Source organism: Myxocyprinus asiaticus, chromosome 31 (assembly GCF_019703515.2).
Source record: "Myxocyprinus asiaticus isolate MX2 ecotype Aquarium Trade chromosome 31, UBuf_Myxa_2, whole genome shotgun sequence".
NCBI classification, from domain to species: Eukaryota; Metazoa; Chordata; class Actinopteri; order Cypriniformes; family Catostomidae; genus Myxocyprinus; species Myxocyprinus asiaticus.
This window is the reverse complement of record NC_059374.1, coordinates 35755721-35771134: the sequence shown is the minus strand read 5'-3', so window position 1 is coordinate 35771134 and position 15414 is coordinate 35755721. Positions and strand designations below refer to the sequence as shown.

The 15414-nt window shown below is 37.2% G+C and overlaps 1 protein-coding gene across 1 annotated transcript in view; it reads left to right on the top strand.

Annotated features, from left to right (window-relative positions):
- LOC127422172 (collagen alpha-4(IV) chain-like) overlaps positions 1 to 15414 on the top strand; it is a 46027-nt gene that overhangs the window by 20407 nt on the left and 10206 nt on the right. Inside the window, exons 15-33 of the mRNA XM_051665509.1 lie at positions 249 to 325; positions 779 to 860; positions 2499 to 2588; positions 3337 to 3497; positions 3966 to 4038; positions 4918 to 5024; positions 5409 to 5592; positions 5767 to 5835; positions 5950 to 6057; positions 7769 to 7987; positions 8923 to 9084; positions 9481 to 9648; positions 11634 to 11777; positions 11912 to 12019; positions 12940 to 13121; positions 13311 to 13374; positions 13686 to 13760; positions 13865 to 13972; positions 15262 to 15369. Of these exons, the coding sequence (XP_051521469.1) occupies positions 249 to 325; positions 779 to 860; positions 2499 to 2588; positions 3337 to 3497; positions 3966 to 4038; positions 4918 to 5024; positions 5409 to 5592; positions 5767 to 5835; positions 5950 to 6057; positions 7769 to 7987; positions 8923 to 9084; positions 9481 to 9648; positions 11634 to 11777; positions 11912 to 12019; positions 12940 to 13121; positions 13311 to 13374; positions 13686 to 13760; positions 13865 to 13972; positions 15262 to 15369 (2289 nt within the window). The remainder of the gene's footprint in view (positions 1 to 248; positions 326 to 778; positions 861 to 2498; positions 2589 to 3336; positions 3498 to 3965; positions 4039 to 4917; positions 5025 to 5408; positions 5593 to 5766; positions 5836 to 5949; positions 6058 to 7768; positions 7988 to 8922; positions 9085 to 9480; positions 9649 to 11633; positions 11778 to 11911; positions 12020 to 12939; positions 13122 to 13310; positions 13375 to 13685; positions 13761 to 13864; positions 13973 to 15261; positions 15370 to 15414) is intronic.

Genomic DNA, 15414 nt, shown 5'->3' with positions numbered 1-15414 from the left:
AATATTCACGTCAACTATCAGTATGGGGAATAAAGTGATCTCAGTGATTTGGACCATGGCATGATTGTTGGTGAAAGAGGGCTGGTAAGTGAGTATATATATATATATATATATATATATATATATATATATATATATATATATATATATATATATATATATATATATATATATACTTAAACCATTAACAGGATCTTGGATTCAGTCAGTGTTTGGTTTTCTTTCTTTTTTTTTTTCTTAACTCTCAGGTGCTATGGGTGAATCTGGTCTCCAGGGTTTACCTGGACTCAGAGGAGAAAAAGGCAACCCAGGAAGAATACAGACTGCCAATATGTATACAAATCTTTATGAGCTTTATGACTGTCTTGGTGAGTGGATGCTACATAAGACACACAATTGCCCTGTTTACAGTACACCCAGTATTAAAGTGATAGTTCACCCAAAATTTTTGAACCAAAACTTTTCCAATGTTATGTTGTTCCAAATTTGGTTGACCTGGTGTCCATGGAACACCAAAGGAGATGTGTGCAAAATGTCAGCCTAAGTCACCATTCACTTTTATTGATTATTTTTCCAAACAATGAAAGTGTATGGTGACTGAAGCAAATATTCTGTCTAACATCTCCTTTTGTGTTCCACTGAAGAAACAACTTCATATAGGTCTGGAATAACACGAGGGTAAGCAAGTGATGACATAATTTTCATTTTTGGGTGAACTACCCTTTCTGCAAATCAAAGTATTTTTGTGGCATATTATAAAATTTTTAATGGTTAAAAGAAGTTTCTGAATTTTCCAGGGGAACCTGGGAAACGGGGCCTTCCAGGGCCTAAAGGAAAACGAGGAAATCCTGGCTCTCCTGGTGGGTGAATATGGAATTTCTTTCTCACTTCCTTCACTCTTCTCAACCAAGAGCAAAACGAAAAAGTGGCAAGCGATAAATTATTTTCCATGTTAATCTGAGCTTTTTTCTTAACCAGCCACAACTGCAATGAACAACAAGACCGTTTTCTGTTCAGTCATTCTAATTGGCCATGCCAACAATGAAATCTCATTGGTCCAACATTCTGCTCCACAAAGCTTTATATTAAACACCAGATTTGTTCTGATCTGTCTTGATTGTATTGCCTGAAACAGTACGTTCGCTTTCAGTGTGGACTGAAAAAATTAAGTGGCCATGGCAACACTTTTGCAAAACGAAATGACGTGCCTTATTACACGTTTACTGCAGTTTCCCAGTGAAATGTCCAGTGAGGGGCGCCAAAAGCGAGTTAAATGGTGTCGTTACCAGACGAGGTTTTTATGGTGAATATTCAATGGAGGTTTTTAATGAGTAAAACGTACCTCCCTAACCTAAAACTTAAACCTAAAACTAACCAATAGTGATCTAAAACCAAATGAGAGGTTGATTCAAAACAGACATCCTTACACTTAACCAACACCTGAATCTAACCGATAGTGTCCAAAAACAAAATGAGAAGTAAAAGCACATTTTATGAAGCAACCACGTCATCTCGTGGCACTTCTATAACACTTTCAGCTTAGCTTGCGTGCTTGAATGGTCTCGATTTATGGTCTTCCGAATCCAAAGTCCAACACTCTATGAGGTGAGCTGTAATACAAGTGTTAAAATATATCATTTTTCAAATGATGTGTTATAGTAAAGTGTTTTGATGTCATAACATAGCAGTGTGTGAGTAATAGTGTGAAAAATATAAAGTCATAATCGGCGTGAGCACCTCTATTGTTCCTTTCACCAGGATACTGTGATGAAATGTAGAATATGGCACGTTAAAGTCAGTTTGCAAAAATGTTTTTATAGTAAAGTACATTCTATGAGACTAGGTTGGACAAATTTCTTGTTGCTGCAAAATCGTCGTGCCTGGTTAGGACGCAGTGTTACTTTTCTTTCCTATTATGAAAGCTCCAAAAAACAAAATAACAATAAATTCAGCATAGCTTTAGTATGTGCATACCTGTACAAAATTGTACCATTGTATGTGTGGATGTGTGAGTGCAAGACTGTATTATGAATAATTGAATGTTGCATGTACCTAGTTCCCCAAATATGATTTATGACATATTATCTGTCTTTATATTGGCTTGTCATTAATATTAGTGAAACATTTAGCATGTGTAGTATAGACCCACTAACCTATGTCTCATTAGCTATAATGTTGGCATTATTGCTAATGTGCATGTGTGTCCATCTCAAGTGTGTCACTGTATGTTCTTCAAAGCATGTCATACGTCTTTGTTTGCCTGTTTTTTGTCTTTGTCCAACCGTCAACACTGACATCAACATTTTTGTCTCGTCATGTGTTTCGAGTCAACAGGTTGTGGTGAGCACAACTTTATAAACTGTCACACACTACAAGCATGCATTTATTCATGTATCCACATAGTTAATGCACACAACATAATACATAAATAATACAAGCATTATGCCAGCATTTGAAATAAGTACACATGGTGTTGAGACTCTCCATCTCTGTTACAGGTTACTACTGCCTTCCTGGTGAGCGTGGGGATCCAGGAAATGTTGGACAAAGGGGGCGTCCTGGAATACTAGGTGTCCAGGGTAGGAAAGGTGAGTTTTATGTAATTGTAAGAAATGTAATTCTGTATCCATATACAGTGTACCCAAAATGTATTTGGACACATGGAAGCCACAATTAAACATTTATAAATTTGATCATCAGTATGGTGCTAGAACTTTCCTCAGAACTAATGTCACTTTTCTTACACATTTTTGCAATTACTCTTAATCGGCTGTTACCGAAGTCATTTTTCGTTTTTGCATGAAGTCAGTTTTATTATTTAAAACCTAAAAAATGTATTTTTTGTGAAATGTTTAGCTTGAAAAGAGTGCTTGTGCTGGCATTTTGTCCTAAATGAATGTCACTTGGTTTGTTTATCAAACACTCATACATTTTAAGTGTGGCTTAAGTATCCAAATATTTGGGACCACTTGGGTTTATAAACAGTAGAGTAAACCTACATGGAATCTGCACTCTTTTTTAAAAAAAAACATTGTGTTGATTGTGTGGAAAAAATATGTTGATTGGATGCAGACATGGTAAGATGTGTTAAACAGAGCTGAAAGTACAGCACTGTTATTGGTAGCTAAACGCTTCATTGCATTTGAATTTGACACAAATCTGCAGTCAACTTATAGGAGAGGCTTAGCTGGTGCTGTCCATAGTGCTGATTATTTTTGGGGGGTTTTCCTAGCCAGAAGGCTGTGTGTAATGTGTATTGGTGTCCATTAGGAGGTGGCAAAGCATCCTTCTCAAGTAGGAGTACATTTGCGTTTGCTCCTCTGTGTGCCTTTTCAGGTCCTGATGGGGCGTGTGCATGTGAACCCCCTGGTGACCTACCTGGCAGGCCTGGCATTCCAGGATTTCCGGGTGACCCAGGTGATCCTGGGCGAAAGGGGTCCCCTGGTCCCATTGGTGATGTCGGTCCTTTAGGAAAGAGAGGTGCAGGCGGTGCAACTGTATGTAAACCTAGTCGAGATTCTCCGTGTGTCCATATAATAAATGTTATTATAGCTTAGAATTTTTCATTTGGTTTTTAGTTCATTTTGGTATTCCCATTTATTCCAACTTGTTAAACATATTGTGTTACTGCTATCTAACGGCAATTTCATGCTTTATGAAGGTGGATCGTAAATATTTAAAAATGAAAAATATACTGTGTATTTGAGTAAAATAATCTTTTCTCTTTTTTTTTTTTTTCATTTGTATTTTATTTTAGTTAGTTTTGGAGTTGTAAACAAATGTATTTTTGTTTAGTTTCAGTTTTTTCCAACTGGGTTTTTTTTTTTTTTTTTTTTTCAGTCAACGAAAATGATTTAGATTTCATTTTAGTTTTTGTAAATGATAATAACACTTTGTGCATTTTACTGTGTGCATATGTGTGTATTTTCATATTTCAAATTTTTGTGTCTGTTGTTGTTTCTCAGGGCCCCAGAGGCTTCACAGGAGTCAGAGGAATTAAAGGAGAGAAAGGAGATTTCACGGTTTTAAGGATGAAGGGTGAAGCATTTTTGCAATTTATTTATTTATTTATTTTTTTTTAATATTTTAGACATTAAAACACTATTACCTACCATTGTGAAACACCTAATAATTTTGTCTGTTATAATACAGAATTAATGTTTTGAATGTTAAATGTCTGATAATAAAATTACAGTGCATCTACAGAGTTTTATATTTCTGAATATGTTATCTAGAAAAATCTCATCTTTATATAAACTGCTAGTCACATATCAGGATGAATATCACAAAAATATGAAATGTTTAGGATTTCATTTCATAATAATATTAATTATTAATATTGTTATTAATATTATTGTTATTATTATTATATTTTCCATTAAGAAAATACAGCCTATTTTTCGTACCATTGTGTTTTTGTTTATTTTTACATTATTATTTGTATAGCAACTAAGCACATTTTCTCCACAATTTACCCCCTGAAATATTTTATTAAATATATGTTATTCATATAAATAACAAAATAAAAATATATATAATATATACATTTATGTAATATATAAATATTATAATTTATATTTTATATTTGAGGATTAATATGTATTATTTGAATAGTACAATTGTAAGCATACATTATGGTACTGTTTTTTGTACAAAATTTAATTTATGCTGATAAATAAAAAATTTGCAATTAGAACTTGGGGTGAAAATGTAATTTAAATAATGTCACAATTCAAATAATCTGAATGGTCCTATAAATAGGCTTACATTTATTTATTATTTATTTATTTATTTATTATTATTCTTTTGATTTTGGAGTGAATATGACCTTGACATTTCTTCATAAATGTACCCATCAGTCCAACTTATAAATTAATTTGTATCATTGACTGTCAGTGTTATTCTCTTTGTTTAAAGGGCAGAAGGGAGGTAGGGGAACTGTTGGACCAATCGGGCCACCAGGATACAGTGGCAGGAGAGGGGCTGATGGGAAGATGGGCATACCTGGAGATCCTGGACCTCTGGTCAGTCACACTGGGTCATAAATATAGACTGGATTTAGGAGTATAGACTTCAAGATAGATTATTGAAAGATCATTAAATACTGTATTAATTCCTGAGGTTTATTGGTGGATTCAATGGGTAAAGTTAATTAGTAGTACATTCATCTTTGCAACAGTGACTGTATGTATAGTTAAGGTATACATTTATGCAGTTATGGAAAACTTTTTTTCACACACAGTATAAATGGGTATTTATACATGAAATATGTATATTTTAGGAAGGGGTCATTGCAAAGTAATCATCATATGGGTCATTGGCGCAAAAAAAAAAAAAAAAAAAAAAAACTGTTCTAATGTACAGATCCAATCACACAGTCATTAATTAGTTCTTTTTTTCTTTCTCAGGGATATAATGTTGTTGGTCTGCCAGGTGATAGGGGTTGTCAAGGAAGTGTTGGTGCAAAGGGCTTCAGAGGTCCAGTGGGGCCTCCTGGCCCATATATGATGGGGGCTGTTGGGCGACGGGGGCAACAAGGAGACCCGGGGGCCCAAGGCCAAACAGGACCCCCTGGCCCCAAAGGGTGCCGAGGTAAATTATATCAAAGTGTAAATGTCAGATGAAAATTGTTAGCCAATTGTATACAACTGGAAAACAAATACTATTTGTTTTAAATAAATCTAATTGTGATAAATAAGGTACTGTACTGTAGATGTTTGTGTGGACATTTGTGAAGGAAACAATTTTTCTTAATTTTCCTGGTAGGTGAAACTCTGCCCTGTGGGACTGGCATTCTTGGGCCATCTGGATTAAGAGGACTGCCTGGTTTTTCAGGTAGCATAATAATAACGATAATAATAATAATAATAATAATAATAATGTCACATCAACCATGATAAAATTGTTATAGCCAAAACATTTAGATGTTTTTTATTTTGTTTTTTTCAGGTGAGAAAGGGAAGGTTGGAAATCCAGGATGCAGAGGGCGAGTTGGACCAGATGGTTCCAAGGGAGAGAAAGGCGACGCTGGTGATTATGGATGTAGCGGACACAGAGGTAAAGATTGTCACAATCTGAAAACAAAAGACAAATTCAATATGCTTGAGAACATTTCAGTTTAACTTAAATAACATACAGAGAAATCTTTTTTTATCCTTGAATATACCCTATTTTTAAACTATTGAATATGGTTTTCCATGACCAGGTTCCTACGGAAATATCAGTAAATTGAAGTCATTCAATTCAATTCAAGTTTATTTATAAAGCACAATTTATAACAACAAGTGTTGACCAATGTGCTGTACAGCAGCGATTTACACACAGAAAGCATATAATAAAATATTTAAAATACACAAATGCAAAATACAACTTCTAAGGTTGGTTAAAAGCCAGGGAGAAAAGGTACGTCTTCAACTTAGTTTTAAAATCATGTATTGTTGAAACAGTTCTAATGTAAATAGGTAGACTGTTCCATAGTTTCAGCACAGCTACCGCAAAAGCATGGTCACCCCTCAGCTTTAGTTTAGGAACTGTCAACAGCCTCTGATCTGAGGATCTAAGTGATCTCAGGGGATTGCGTCTATGTAAAAGGGTGGCAAGATATGAGGGCGCTGATCCATTAAAGGATATAAAAACAAATAATAATAATCCATAATCAATTCTATAATGAACCGGAAGCCAGTGAAGATGTGGTAATATGTTCACACTTACACTGGCTGCAGCATTCTGGACCATTTGCAGGCGAGCAAGGGATGCATGGCTAATTCCTATATAAAGGGAATCGCAATAGTCTAGTCAGGCAAAGATAAAGGCTTGAATAACCTTTTCAAAATCCTTAAATGACAAAAAAGGCTTGACTTTAGATAAAAGTTTAGATGAAAAAAAAACGTGTTTTTACAACAGAATTTATCTGTTTGTCGAACTTGAGGGCACTGTCAAATACCAAACCTAGATATTTCACTGAAGATTTATGGAAATGAGCCAGATGACCCAGATTAATATTGGGTGGGCCAGAGATATCAGACGGCCCAAGGATAATTATTTCAGTTTTGCTATCATTAAGGCTTAAAAAATGTAGTGACATCCATGATTTCAGATCAGTTAGACAGGCCAGCAAGGGTTTTAGTTCATTTCTGTGGTAAATAAATTTGAGTGTCATCTGCGTAACAGTGAAATGATACTCCAAGTTTCTTAAAAATACTTCCTAATGGAAGCATATAGAGAGAAAACAGGACAGGGGCCAAGACAGAGCCCTGAGGAACGCCACAGGTAAGAGGAGCTGACACAGATAAGAACTCCCCAAGACAAACTGAGAAACTTCTTTCTGTAAATTAGGATTTAAACCAACTAAGGGCGTTACCATAAATACTCACACATTGCTCAAGGCGTGAGATAAGGATGCTGTGGTCTACAGTATCAAAAGCTGCGCTAAGATCTAAAAAGACCAGGATCGCCGAAGTGAAGAAAAAAAAAAGCCCAGTAAAATATATGTTTTTCTAGTTATGCTCAGCTGTAATATATTTCATCGGCTAGAAATTGCTTTTTGCGAGTGCAATCTCTTAAATCATTTTTAAAAATCGTAATCCAGTATTCCTGAATGACTGGAAAACTCATTGAAATTCATTGTTCAAATGGTGTGGGAACTCTGGTTGTAATGTATTTTTTAATGATTCTGCATTTGCATGAGATAACCATAGCGTCAGCTTAAAAAGAACATGTCCAGATGGAAAATATTGTTAATCTATTATCACTGCCATCTTGTCCATAGGTCCAGATGGATACAAAGGAGATCCAGGTGGCACTGGTTCTGACGGCGACAGTTTTGATGGTGTACCTGGCACACCTGGTAACCGTGGACCAGAGGGTCTGAAAGGGTGTTTTGGAGATGGGGTTGTCGGGGCTCCAGGACCGATGGGGCCCTCTGGGCTTCAGGGATGCCACGGCCCTAAAGGTGTCCCTGGACCCCCTGGACCAATTGGATTACAAGGTAAAACAAAGAAGATGTCCTGCAAAGTGGCATGCTATACTTAATCTAAAACTATTTTAAACATAATTTTCTAATTCTGTTTAGACAGTACATGCATGCATTCATGTGTCACACCACATCACAATTTAAGTTATTATGAGAACTTAAAAGGTGACCATTCACATCACCTAAAATATACACTATCACTTATACATTCAGATACATTTAACCTAAATCTTCATTGCTAAGGAGGCAAAAAAAAAACAGCTAACCACCCAGATGGAAAATGTACAATCTTAAAGGTATAGTTCACCCAAAATTAAAATTCTTGACTTTCTTTCTTCTGGTGAACACAAACTTAGATTTTAGAAGAAAATTTCAGCTCTGTAGGTCCTCACAATGCAAGTAAATGGGTACCAAAATGTTCAATATTTAAGTCATTTTTATACTATCAATCTCAACTTTCACTTTCACATTTGTTATTCTTTTGTTTTTGGTGATTTGCATTCTTTGTGCATATCACCACCTGCTGAGCAGGGAAGAGAATTTATAGCAAAAAAGGACTTAAAAATGTATCTGTTTCTCACCTACACCTATCATATCGCTTCTGAAGATATGGATTTAACCACTGGAGTTACGTTTATGCTGCCTAATGTGCTTTTTGGATCTTCAGAATTTTGATACCCATTCACTTGTATTGTATGGACCTACAGAGCTGAAATATTCTTCTCAAACTCTTCGTTTGTGTTCAGTAGAAGAAAGAAAGTCATAAACTATCCCTTTAAAGTTGTTGAAGTATGGAAAAGTCAAGTATATCTAACTAATAATACAGAACAGTGAACTTAATAAAATGTTTGTGTTTTAATTAACAATTAATTAAACAACTAAGTTTAATATGAAGACATCCCAAAACAATGACATTTTGACATTTAATAAATTCCATTGTATCTCTGCAGGTACATCTGGTATTCCTGGACTTCTTGGTAGAAAAGGGGAAAAGGGTGCAAATGGTATGTCAGGACCACCTGGTTGCCCAGGAAGGAAACCAGATCAGTGTGATAGAGGAGAGCCTGGTCTACCTGGCTGCTCAGGACCACCTGGCTTCACTGGACAGCGAGGTGAGTAGAAACCACTGTATCAATGGAAGCAGAGGGGATATTTGACTGACCTGATCTTGAAAGAATACTTCACCCAAAAATGAAAGTTCTATCTTCATTTACTCAGTAAATTGATCCAGCCTCTGGTCACTGTATGATTCATTATATGGAAGAGAGCAGCATGAGCATTCTGCATAATATCTAAATTTTTTGTACCATGAAAAAAAGAAAGCCATACGGGTTTGGTACAACATGAGGGAGAATGAATAACGATAGAATTTTCATAGTTAAGTGAAGCCTGCACAACCTATACATGTAAATGGAAAAGCTCAGGTGGATGAAATAAAGGAAAGGAGTTTTCACAAGATGGTTCTGATAATAAAGTAACTTTTCTCTGTAACTGCAAATGTGTTTTAGGCCCCCCTGGAGAGAAAGGGTCACTTGGGGAACAAGGATTTCCAGGCATAGGAGCCAAAGGAGCACCTGGTAAGCCTGGTACCCCTGGCAATCAAGGAACTCCAGGCCTTCAGGGGCATCCAGGACCCAGAGGGGAGAATGGAATCACTGGATGTAATGGACTGAAGGGTAAAGACTCTTGGATACTCCATAACAATTCCCACGTCTCAATATGCTTTAAAAATGTTATAATTTAAAGTGGTCATGACATACACTTTTTAAAAAAAAAAAAATAAATGACCTTCCTTGAGGTCCACTGATAATTTTAGTAACGTTTTTTTTTTTTTTTGCACAAAAACAGTCACAATTTAGTAATATATGGTCATTTTCCACCCTGTCTCTGGCCCTCTGTCTGAAACGCTCAGTTTTGGCCTCAGCGTCTAATTTAAATTTCAATGTTAATTGCCCACTGTTATGATTGGCCCCTCGAAACAGAGTTCACATATAATGCACACCCAACACATTTCATCTGAATGTTTTAAACTGTTCACTCAGTCACAGCAGCACCATAAACAGTCATGACATTTGAAACATTCGTGAATGAAACTGGTTACTTTTTTTCTCCCCTTTTCTCCTTTTCTCCCCAATTTGGAATGCCCAATTCTCAATGCGCTTTAAGTCCTCGTGGTGGTGTAGTGAGTGACTCGCCTCAATCTGGGTGGCGGAGGATGAATCTCAGTTGCCTCCATGTCTGAGACCGTCAATCCACGCATCTATCACGTGGCTTGTTGAGCGCGTTACCGCAGAGACATAGCACATGTGGAGGCCCACGCTATTCTCTGCGGCACCACGCGCCCCACTGAGAGCGAGAACCACACATTATAGCGACCATGAGGAAGTTACCCCATGTGACTCTACCCTACCTAGCAACCGGGCCAATTTGGTTGCTTAGGAGACCTAGCTGGAGTCACTCAGCACACCCTGGATTCGAACTCGCGACTCCAGGGGTGGTAGTCAGCATCAATACTCGCTGAGCTACCCAGGCCCCCCTGAAACTGGTTACTTAAGGATTTGCAGTTGGGTCCAGTATTGTTTTAACTGCCCCATCCTTCAATAACAGTTCCTTTGCAAAGCTTGAATCATATAGTGACACAGTTTCACAAGCAATCCATGCTGATTATGAGCTGAAAATACATAGGGAATGGGGGTCTCATTTTAAGAGTTATAACTTGACATTGCATCTTTTAAAAGCGGCGCAAGATGCATGATAATGGTCAAAGCAGTTTGTCTAGTGCATGTTTATGTAGAAAAACATTTAGGAAGGTCTATCCCCTTTGGTGTAGATGAATCTCCCATGACAGTTTAGGCCCATCTCTCTCCTCTTTGCCTATCTGACTGAGTAGCAGTGGGCAGGGCTAAGGATGCAACGTTTTAAAAGTTTTGCTTTTTTTTCTATTGAGTAGGAAGTTTTGAGTTCTCAAACTTACAGAATGTTTTTATAGTAGAATGACCTCTTATATATCAAAAGATCAAGAAAATTTTGATTCCTTATGTCATGACCCCTTTTTATTAATGCACTCTATTATGTAACATAATTATTAGTGTGTGCTAACCTAATAATTGTACCGAGTGGTTATGTGAGTTACCATAGCCTTTCTGTCAGCTCGAACCAGTCTGGCCATTCTGTGTTGACCTCTTTCATCAACAACGCTTTTCCATCCACAGAACAGCTGCTCACTGGATGTTTATTGTTTTTGTTTGTTTGTTTCTGGCAACATTCTGAGTAAACACTAAAGACTGTTGTACGTAAAAATCCCAAGAGATTACAGTTAGAGAAATACTTATACCAGTCCGCTGGCACCAAAAATCATGCCACAGTTGAAATCACTGAGATCACATTTTTTCCCCATTCTGATGGTTGATGTAAACATTATCTGAAGCTCCTGACCCATATCTGCATGATTTTATGCATTGCACTGCTGCCACATGATTGGCAGATTAGATAATCACATGAATAAGTAGGTGTTCAGTTGTTCCTAATAAATTGCTCAGTGAATGTATATCAAATGTTAGATAACAGATATAAAACAGAGGAATGCACTACAGCTGTTTTTTTGACACCACTTTTGTTTTTCATTCTTGTCTATACGCTATCATGGGGTAATTCAACTCAGGTTTGCCTGGATTTCCTGGACAAGTTGGTTGTTTTGGCAGCTCAGGGCGGACTGGCCCCCCAGGGGCTCCTGGTCTGAAAGGCACACGGGGTCTCAATGGGCATCCAGGTTTCCCAGGGGAAAATGGATGCAAGGGCCAGAAAGGTACTTTCAAATGTTCCAGAACACCTAAATGTTATGCTTTTGCTCAGTTTTGCTCAGTATCACAATTACAGGTGGTCTGGACTGCACTGTGCACATTATTTAGAATTTAACAGTTCTTATGCCTCATCTTACAGGATGCATTGGGCCTCGAGGACCTCCAGGAGACACAATTACAATCCCATTGAAAGGCCAGAAGGGGGCACCTGGACATTATGGAGAACCTGGTTTTGCTGGAGCAAGGGGTAAGGGAATTAAAGGAATAGTTCACCATCTCATCCCAGATGTATATGACACAAACAAAGATTTTTAAAAGAATATCTCTGCTCTATAGGTCCATACAATGCAAGTAAATGGTGACCAAAACTTTGAAGCTCCAAAAGCACATAAAGGCAGCATAAAAGTAACCTATATGACTTCAGTGGTTTAATGAAGTGATCCAATAGATTTTGGGTTGTGTGTGTGTGTGTGTGTGTGTGTGGGTGTGTTTGGGTGGTTTACGAGGACATTTTTTTTAGGTTACAAACTGGTAATTACAAGGGTATTATGCTATAAATGTGGTTTATGAGGACATTTTTAGTGTCCCCGTAAATCAAATCGCTTAAAAAACATACTAAACTATGTTGTTTTGAAAATGTAAAAATGCAGAAAGTTTTTTTGTGAGGGTTAGGTTTAGGGGTAGGGTTAGGGTTAGGGGATAGAATCTATTGTTCATACAGTATAAAAATAATTATGTCTATGGAGAGTCCTCATAAGGATAGCCACACCAACATATGTGTTTTGTGTGTGTGTGTGTGTGTGTGTGTGTGTGTGTGTGTGTTGTGCCAAGAACAATATTTTTTCTGTACAAAATGGATTTTTATTTATTTTTTATTATTTTTATTTTTTTTTAATTAATGAGATTGACAGGGCTAAAAATGATACTGATAAAGATAACAAACTTTACTCTGTTTACATTTTGTTCAAATAGCACTGTTTCCTGCAAATTACCCACTTGTAACTGAAGACAAAAATCTGAAAATGTACTAATTTATTTTCTTGTGTAAATTATAGTGTAAATGCTAAAAGAAGTTGATGATAATCAGTATTGTTAGCTGAGTAGTCCTTAATCTCCACCAGACCATTAGGAAAGCTTCAGATGTGGTCTCTATCTCTTAACTCTCAGGTAATAAGGGTGCACCAGGACCTCCTGGCCAGCCAGGTTATCCAGGACTGAATGGACCTCCAGGGTTTGAAAGTGGCTGTCGTGGACCCCCAGGTACCCCTGGACAGCCAGGTGAGCCTGGAACATGTGGGCGGCCTGGGCCAAATGGCATTAGGGGATTCCCTGGGGACAGTGGTGATCCAGTGAGTGGATGGTCTTATTTAAATCCTCCTATTTTATTCCTGCCAATTAATTATTTAGAGTTTGATTGTCGTGCCATTTGTAGTGCACTCAGATATAGATATACTGTACATAAATAATAACATTTAGTTAAGTATTGTAAATAGTGAAAGAGTGGGAAAGTCTATTCATTACCAAATGTTTGTTTACAGGGTGACCCTGGATTGACTGGTAGTTCTGGAACCCCTGGTTTCCCTGGATTTGATGGTCCTAAAGGTACAGTAAAATGCAAAGATCTGACCACATTTACTTTATTTACTCAACCAAAAAAGTGTTCACAAAACCTAATTTATTCAACTGACAATTTCCTAATTTGCATTCATTAAATTTGGGTTGTGCACCTTAGCACCCCCCTTGATCCGGCCCTGCCTCTCCTAGTCAAACGTAATACCTTCATAAAGTCTATCATTATACAGTATATTCAATCTGCACATTTTACATATCTCCTGTGCAAAATTTACTGACGATACTTTATAGATTAAAAATCTTCCTGTATTTCTAAAATCATCTTGTGATGTCTGGAATAGGTGATAAAGGTGACTCTATCAGTGTGCCAGGCAGAAAAGGTGCGAGAGGGCCGTCTGGAGAAAGTGGCTTGTCAGGTGTGACTTTCTTAAATTTTACTTGATGTAATTCACCCTCTTGAAATACATACAATAAAAATTTTGGACCAAGCTTTAGAAACACTCTTCTCTCTTCCCTACAGCTCTGCCTGGTGATAAGGGAGACCCGGGTGACCCCGGCCCTCAAGGGCCATGTGGGCCCTTTGGTCCATCTGGTCCACCTGGGAGCACTGGCCTAAGTGGACCCCCAGGTAAAATGTCCATTATTAAACAGATAGTTCTGGCACTAAAGTTGGATTGGTTGAGCCATGTTCGGAACTGTCATAAACAAGTCATTGTAAAGTATTAATCTACCATATTATAATAATAATAATAATATACAACTGAGTTAGGCTAATTAATTAGTGGAAGTACTGTTTATCCTCTTGAGACCCGAGCGTAAATGCTGTGTGCATTTTCCAATTCCCTTTTTGATTTGTAACTAGTAGCACCTAATAAACATGAAGAAAATAAAATTGTTTCCCTAAAAATGTATGTCCACATATGTGGAGAGTGGGACTAAGGTTTTAAATTTTAAATAGTACCAAAGTATAGAAAGTCAGATTTTTTCAATCATATTGTTTATTATGTTTCCAGGAGTGTTGGTTATTCATGTTTTTGAGACGTGACATTACATCAGAAATAAGCATAATTCATTCTGATTCAAAGTAATGGCCAGCATCATCCAATCACTGCCAACCATGTTAAAATAAAATTATACATTATAAATTCTAAATCTATGTACTTATTACCATTGTCCAATGTCCCATGTTGAGTAGTCCAAATATCATATGCAGCCTGAAACTGAACTTTTGTCCAGATGTTAGGAGTGATTGCACTTAGAGATCGAGAGCTGCATAGAGAGTTATAGGATGCTCCCTTGCTCCCTGTTTAGTGAATGACTTAACCTCCAGTGTGCTGTCTGTCTGCACTTGTCTCAGAACAGTTCGAAATGCACCTTATTTTCATCCTATCTCCATATAAAGCTTTTGGATGGACCCTTTGATTCTCAATGTAATAATGCACAGTAAATATAAGATTTCTAAGGAAAAATGCGCTGAAGTACACATTAGTGGCGTTTCACGATAAATCACTCAAATTTTAAAAATGCCACATCGGATGAAACTAGAGACTCTAATCTTTTGACTCAAACAGGTTTCAATGCAAAAACATAATTAGGTTTCTTACCAGATGTAGTTTTGTTGGCGTTTCTCCCAAAGACAAACTCCGCTGTGGTCGGTGCCATATTGTTTTGTCACATGATTCCACACTTCGAAAGTTTAACCCTTTACTGACAGCCCAGAGTCTTCTGAACTGAGATCAGTCAGTTTAAAGGAATTGAAATTGTGCATTGCAAATAGCAAAGCCAAAATACAATATCCACACATGTGTATATGGGGTCGCACAAGGTTATAGAGGTTATTATTGTTAATGGCATTGTGGGTGATGTTATTGTAAATCTGTATTAATATACTTTTCTAAAATGGTATCGAACTTTCAGGAGTCATTGGGCCCCCAGGTCCATGTGGAAAGCATGGTCCAGAGGGCCCTCCAGGCCCCCCTGGTCAACCAGGCCATAAAGGAAACATAGGAAGGACTGGATTTAGAGGTTTGGATACATAAATACAAACAATACAAGGCAAACTGATGCTTC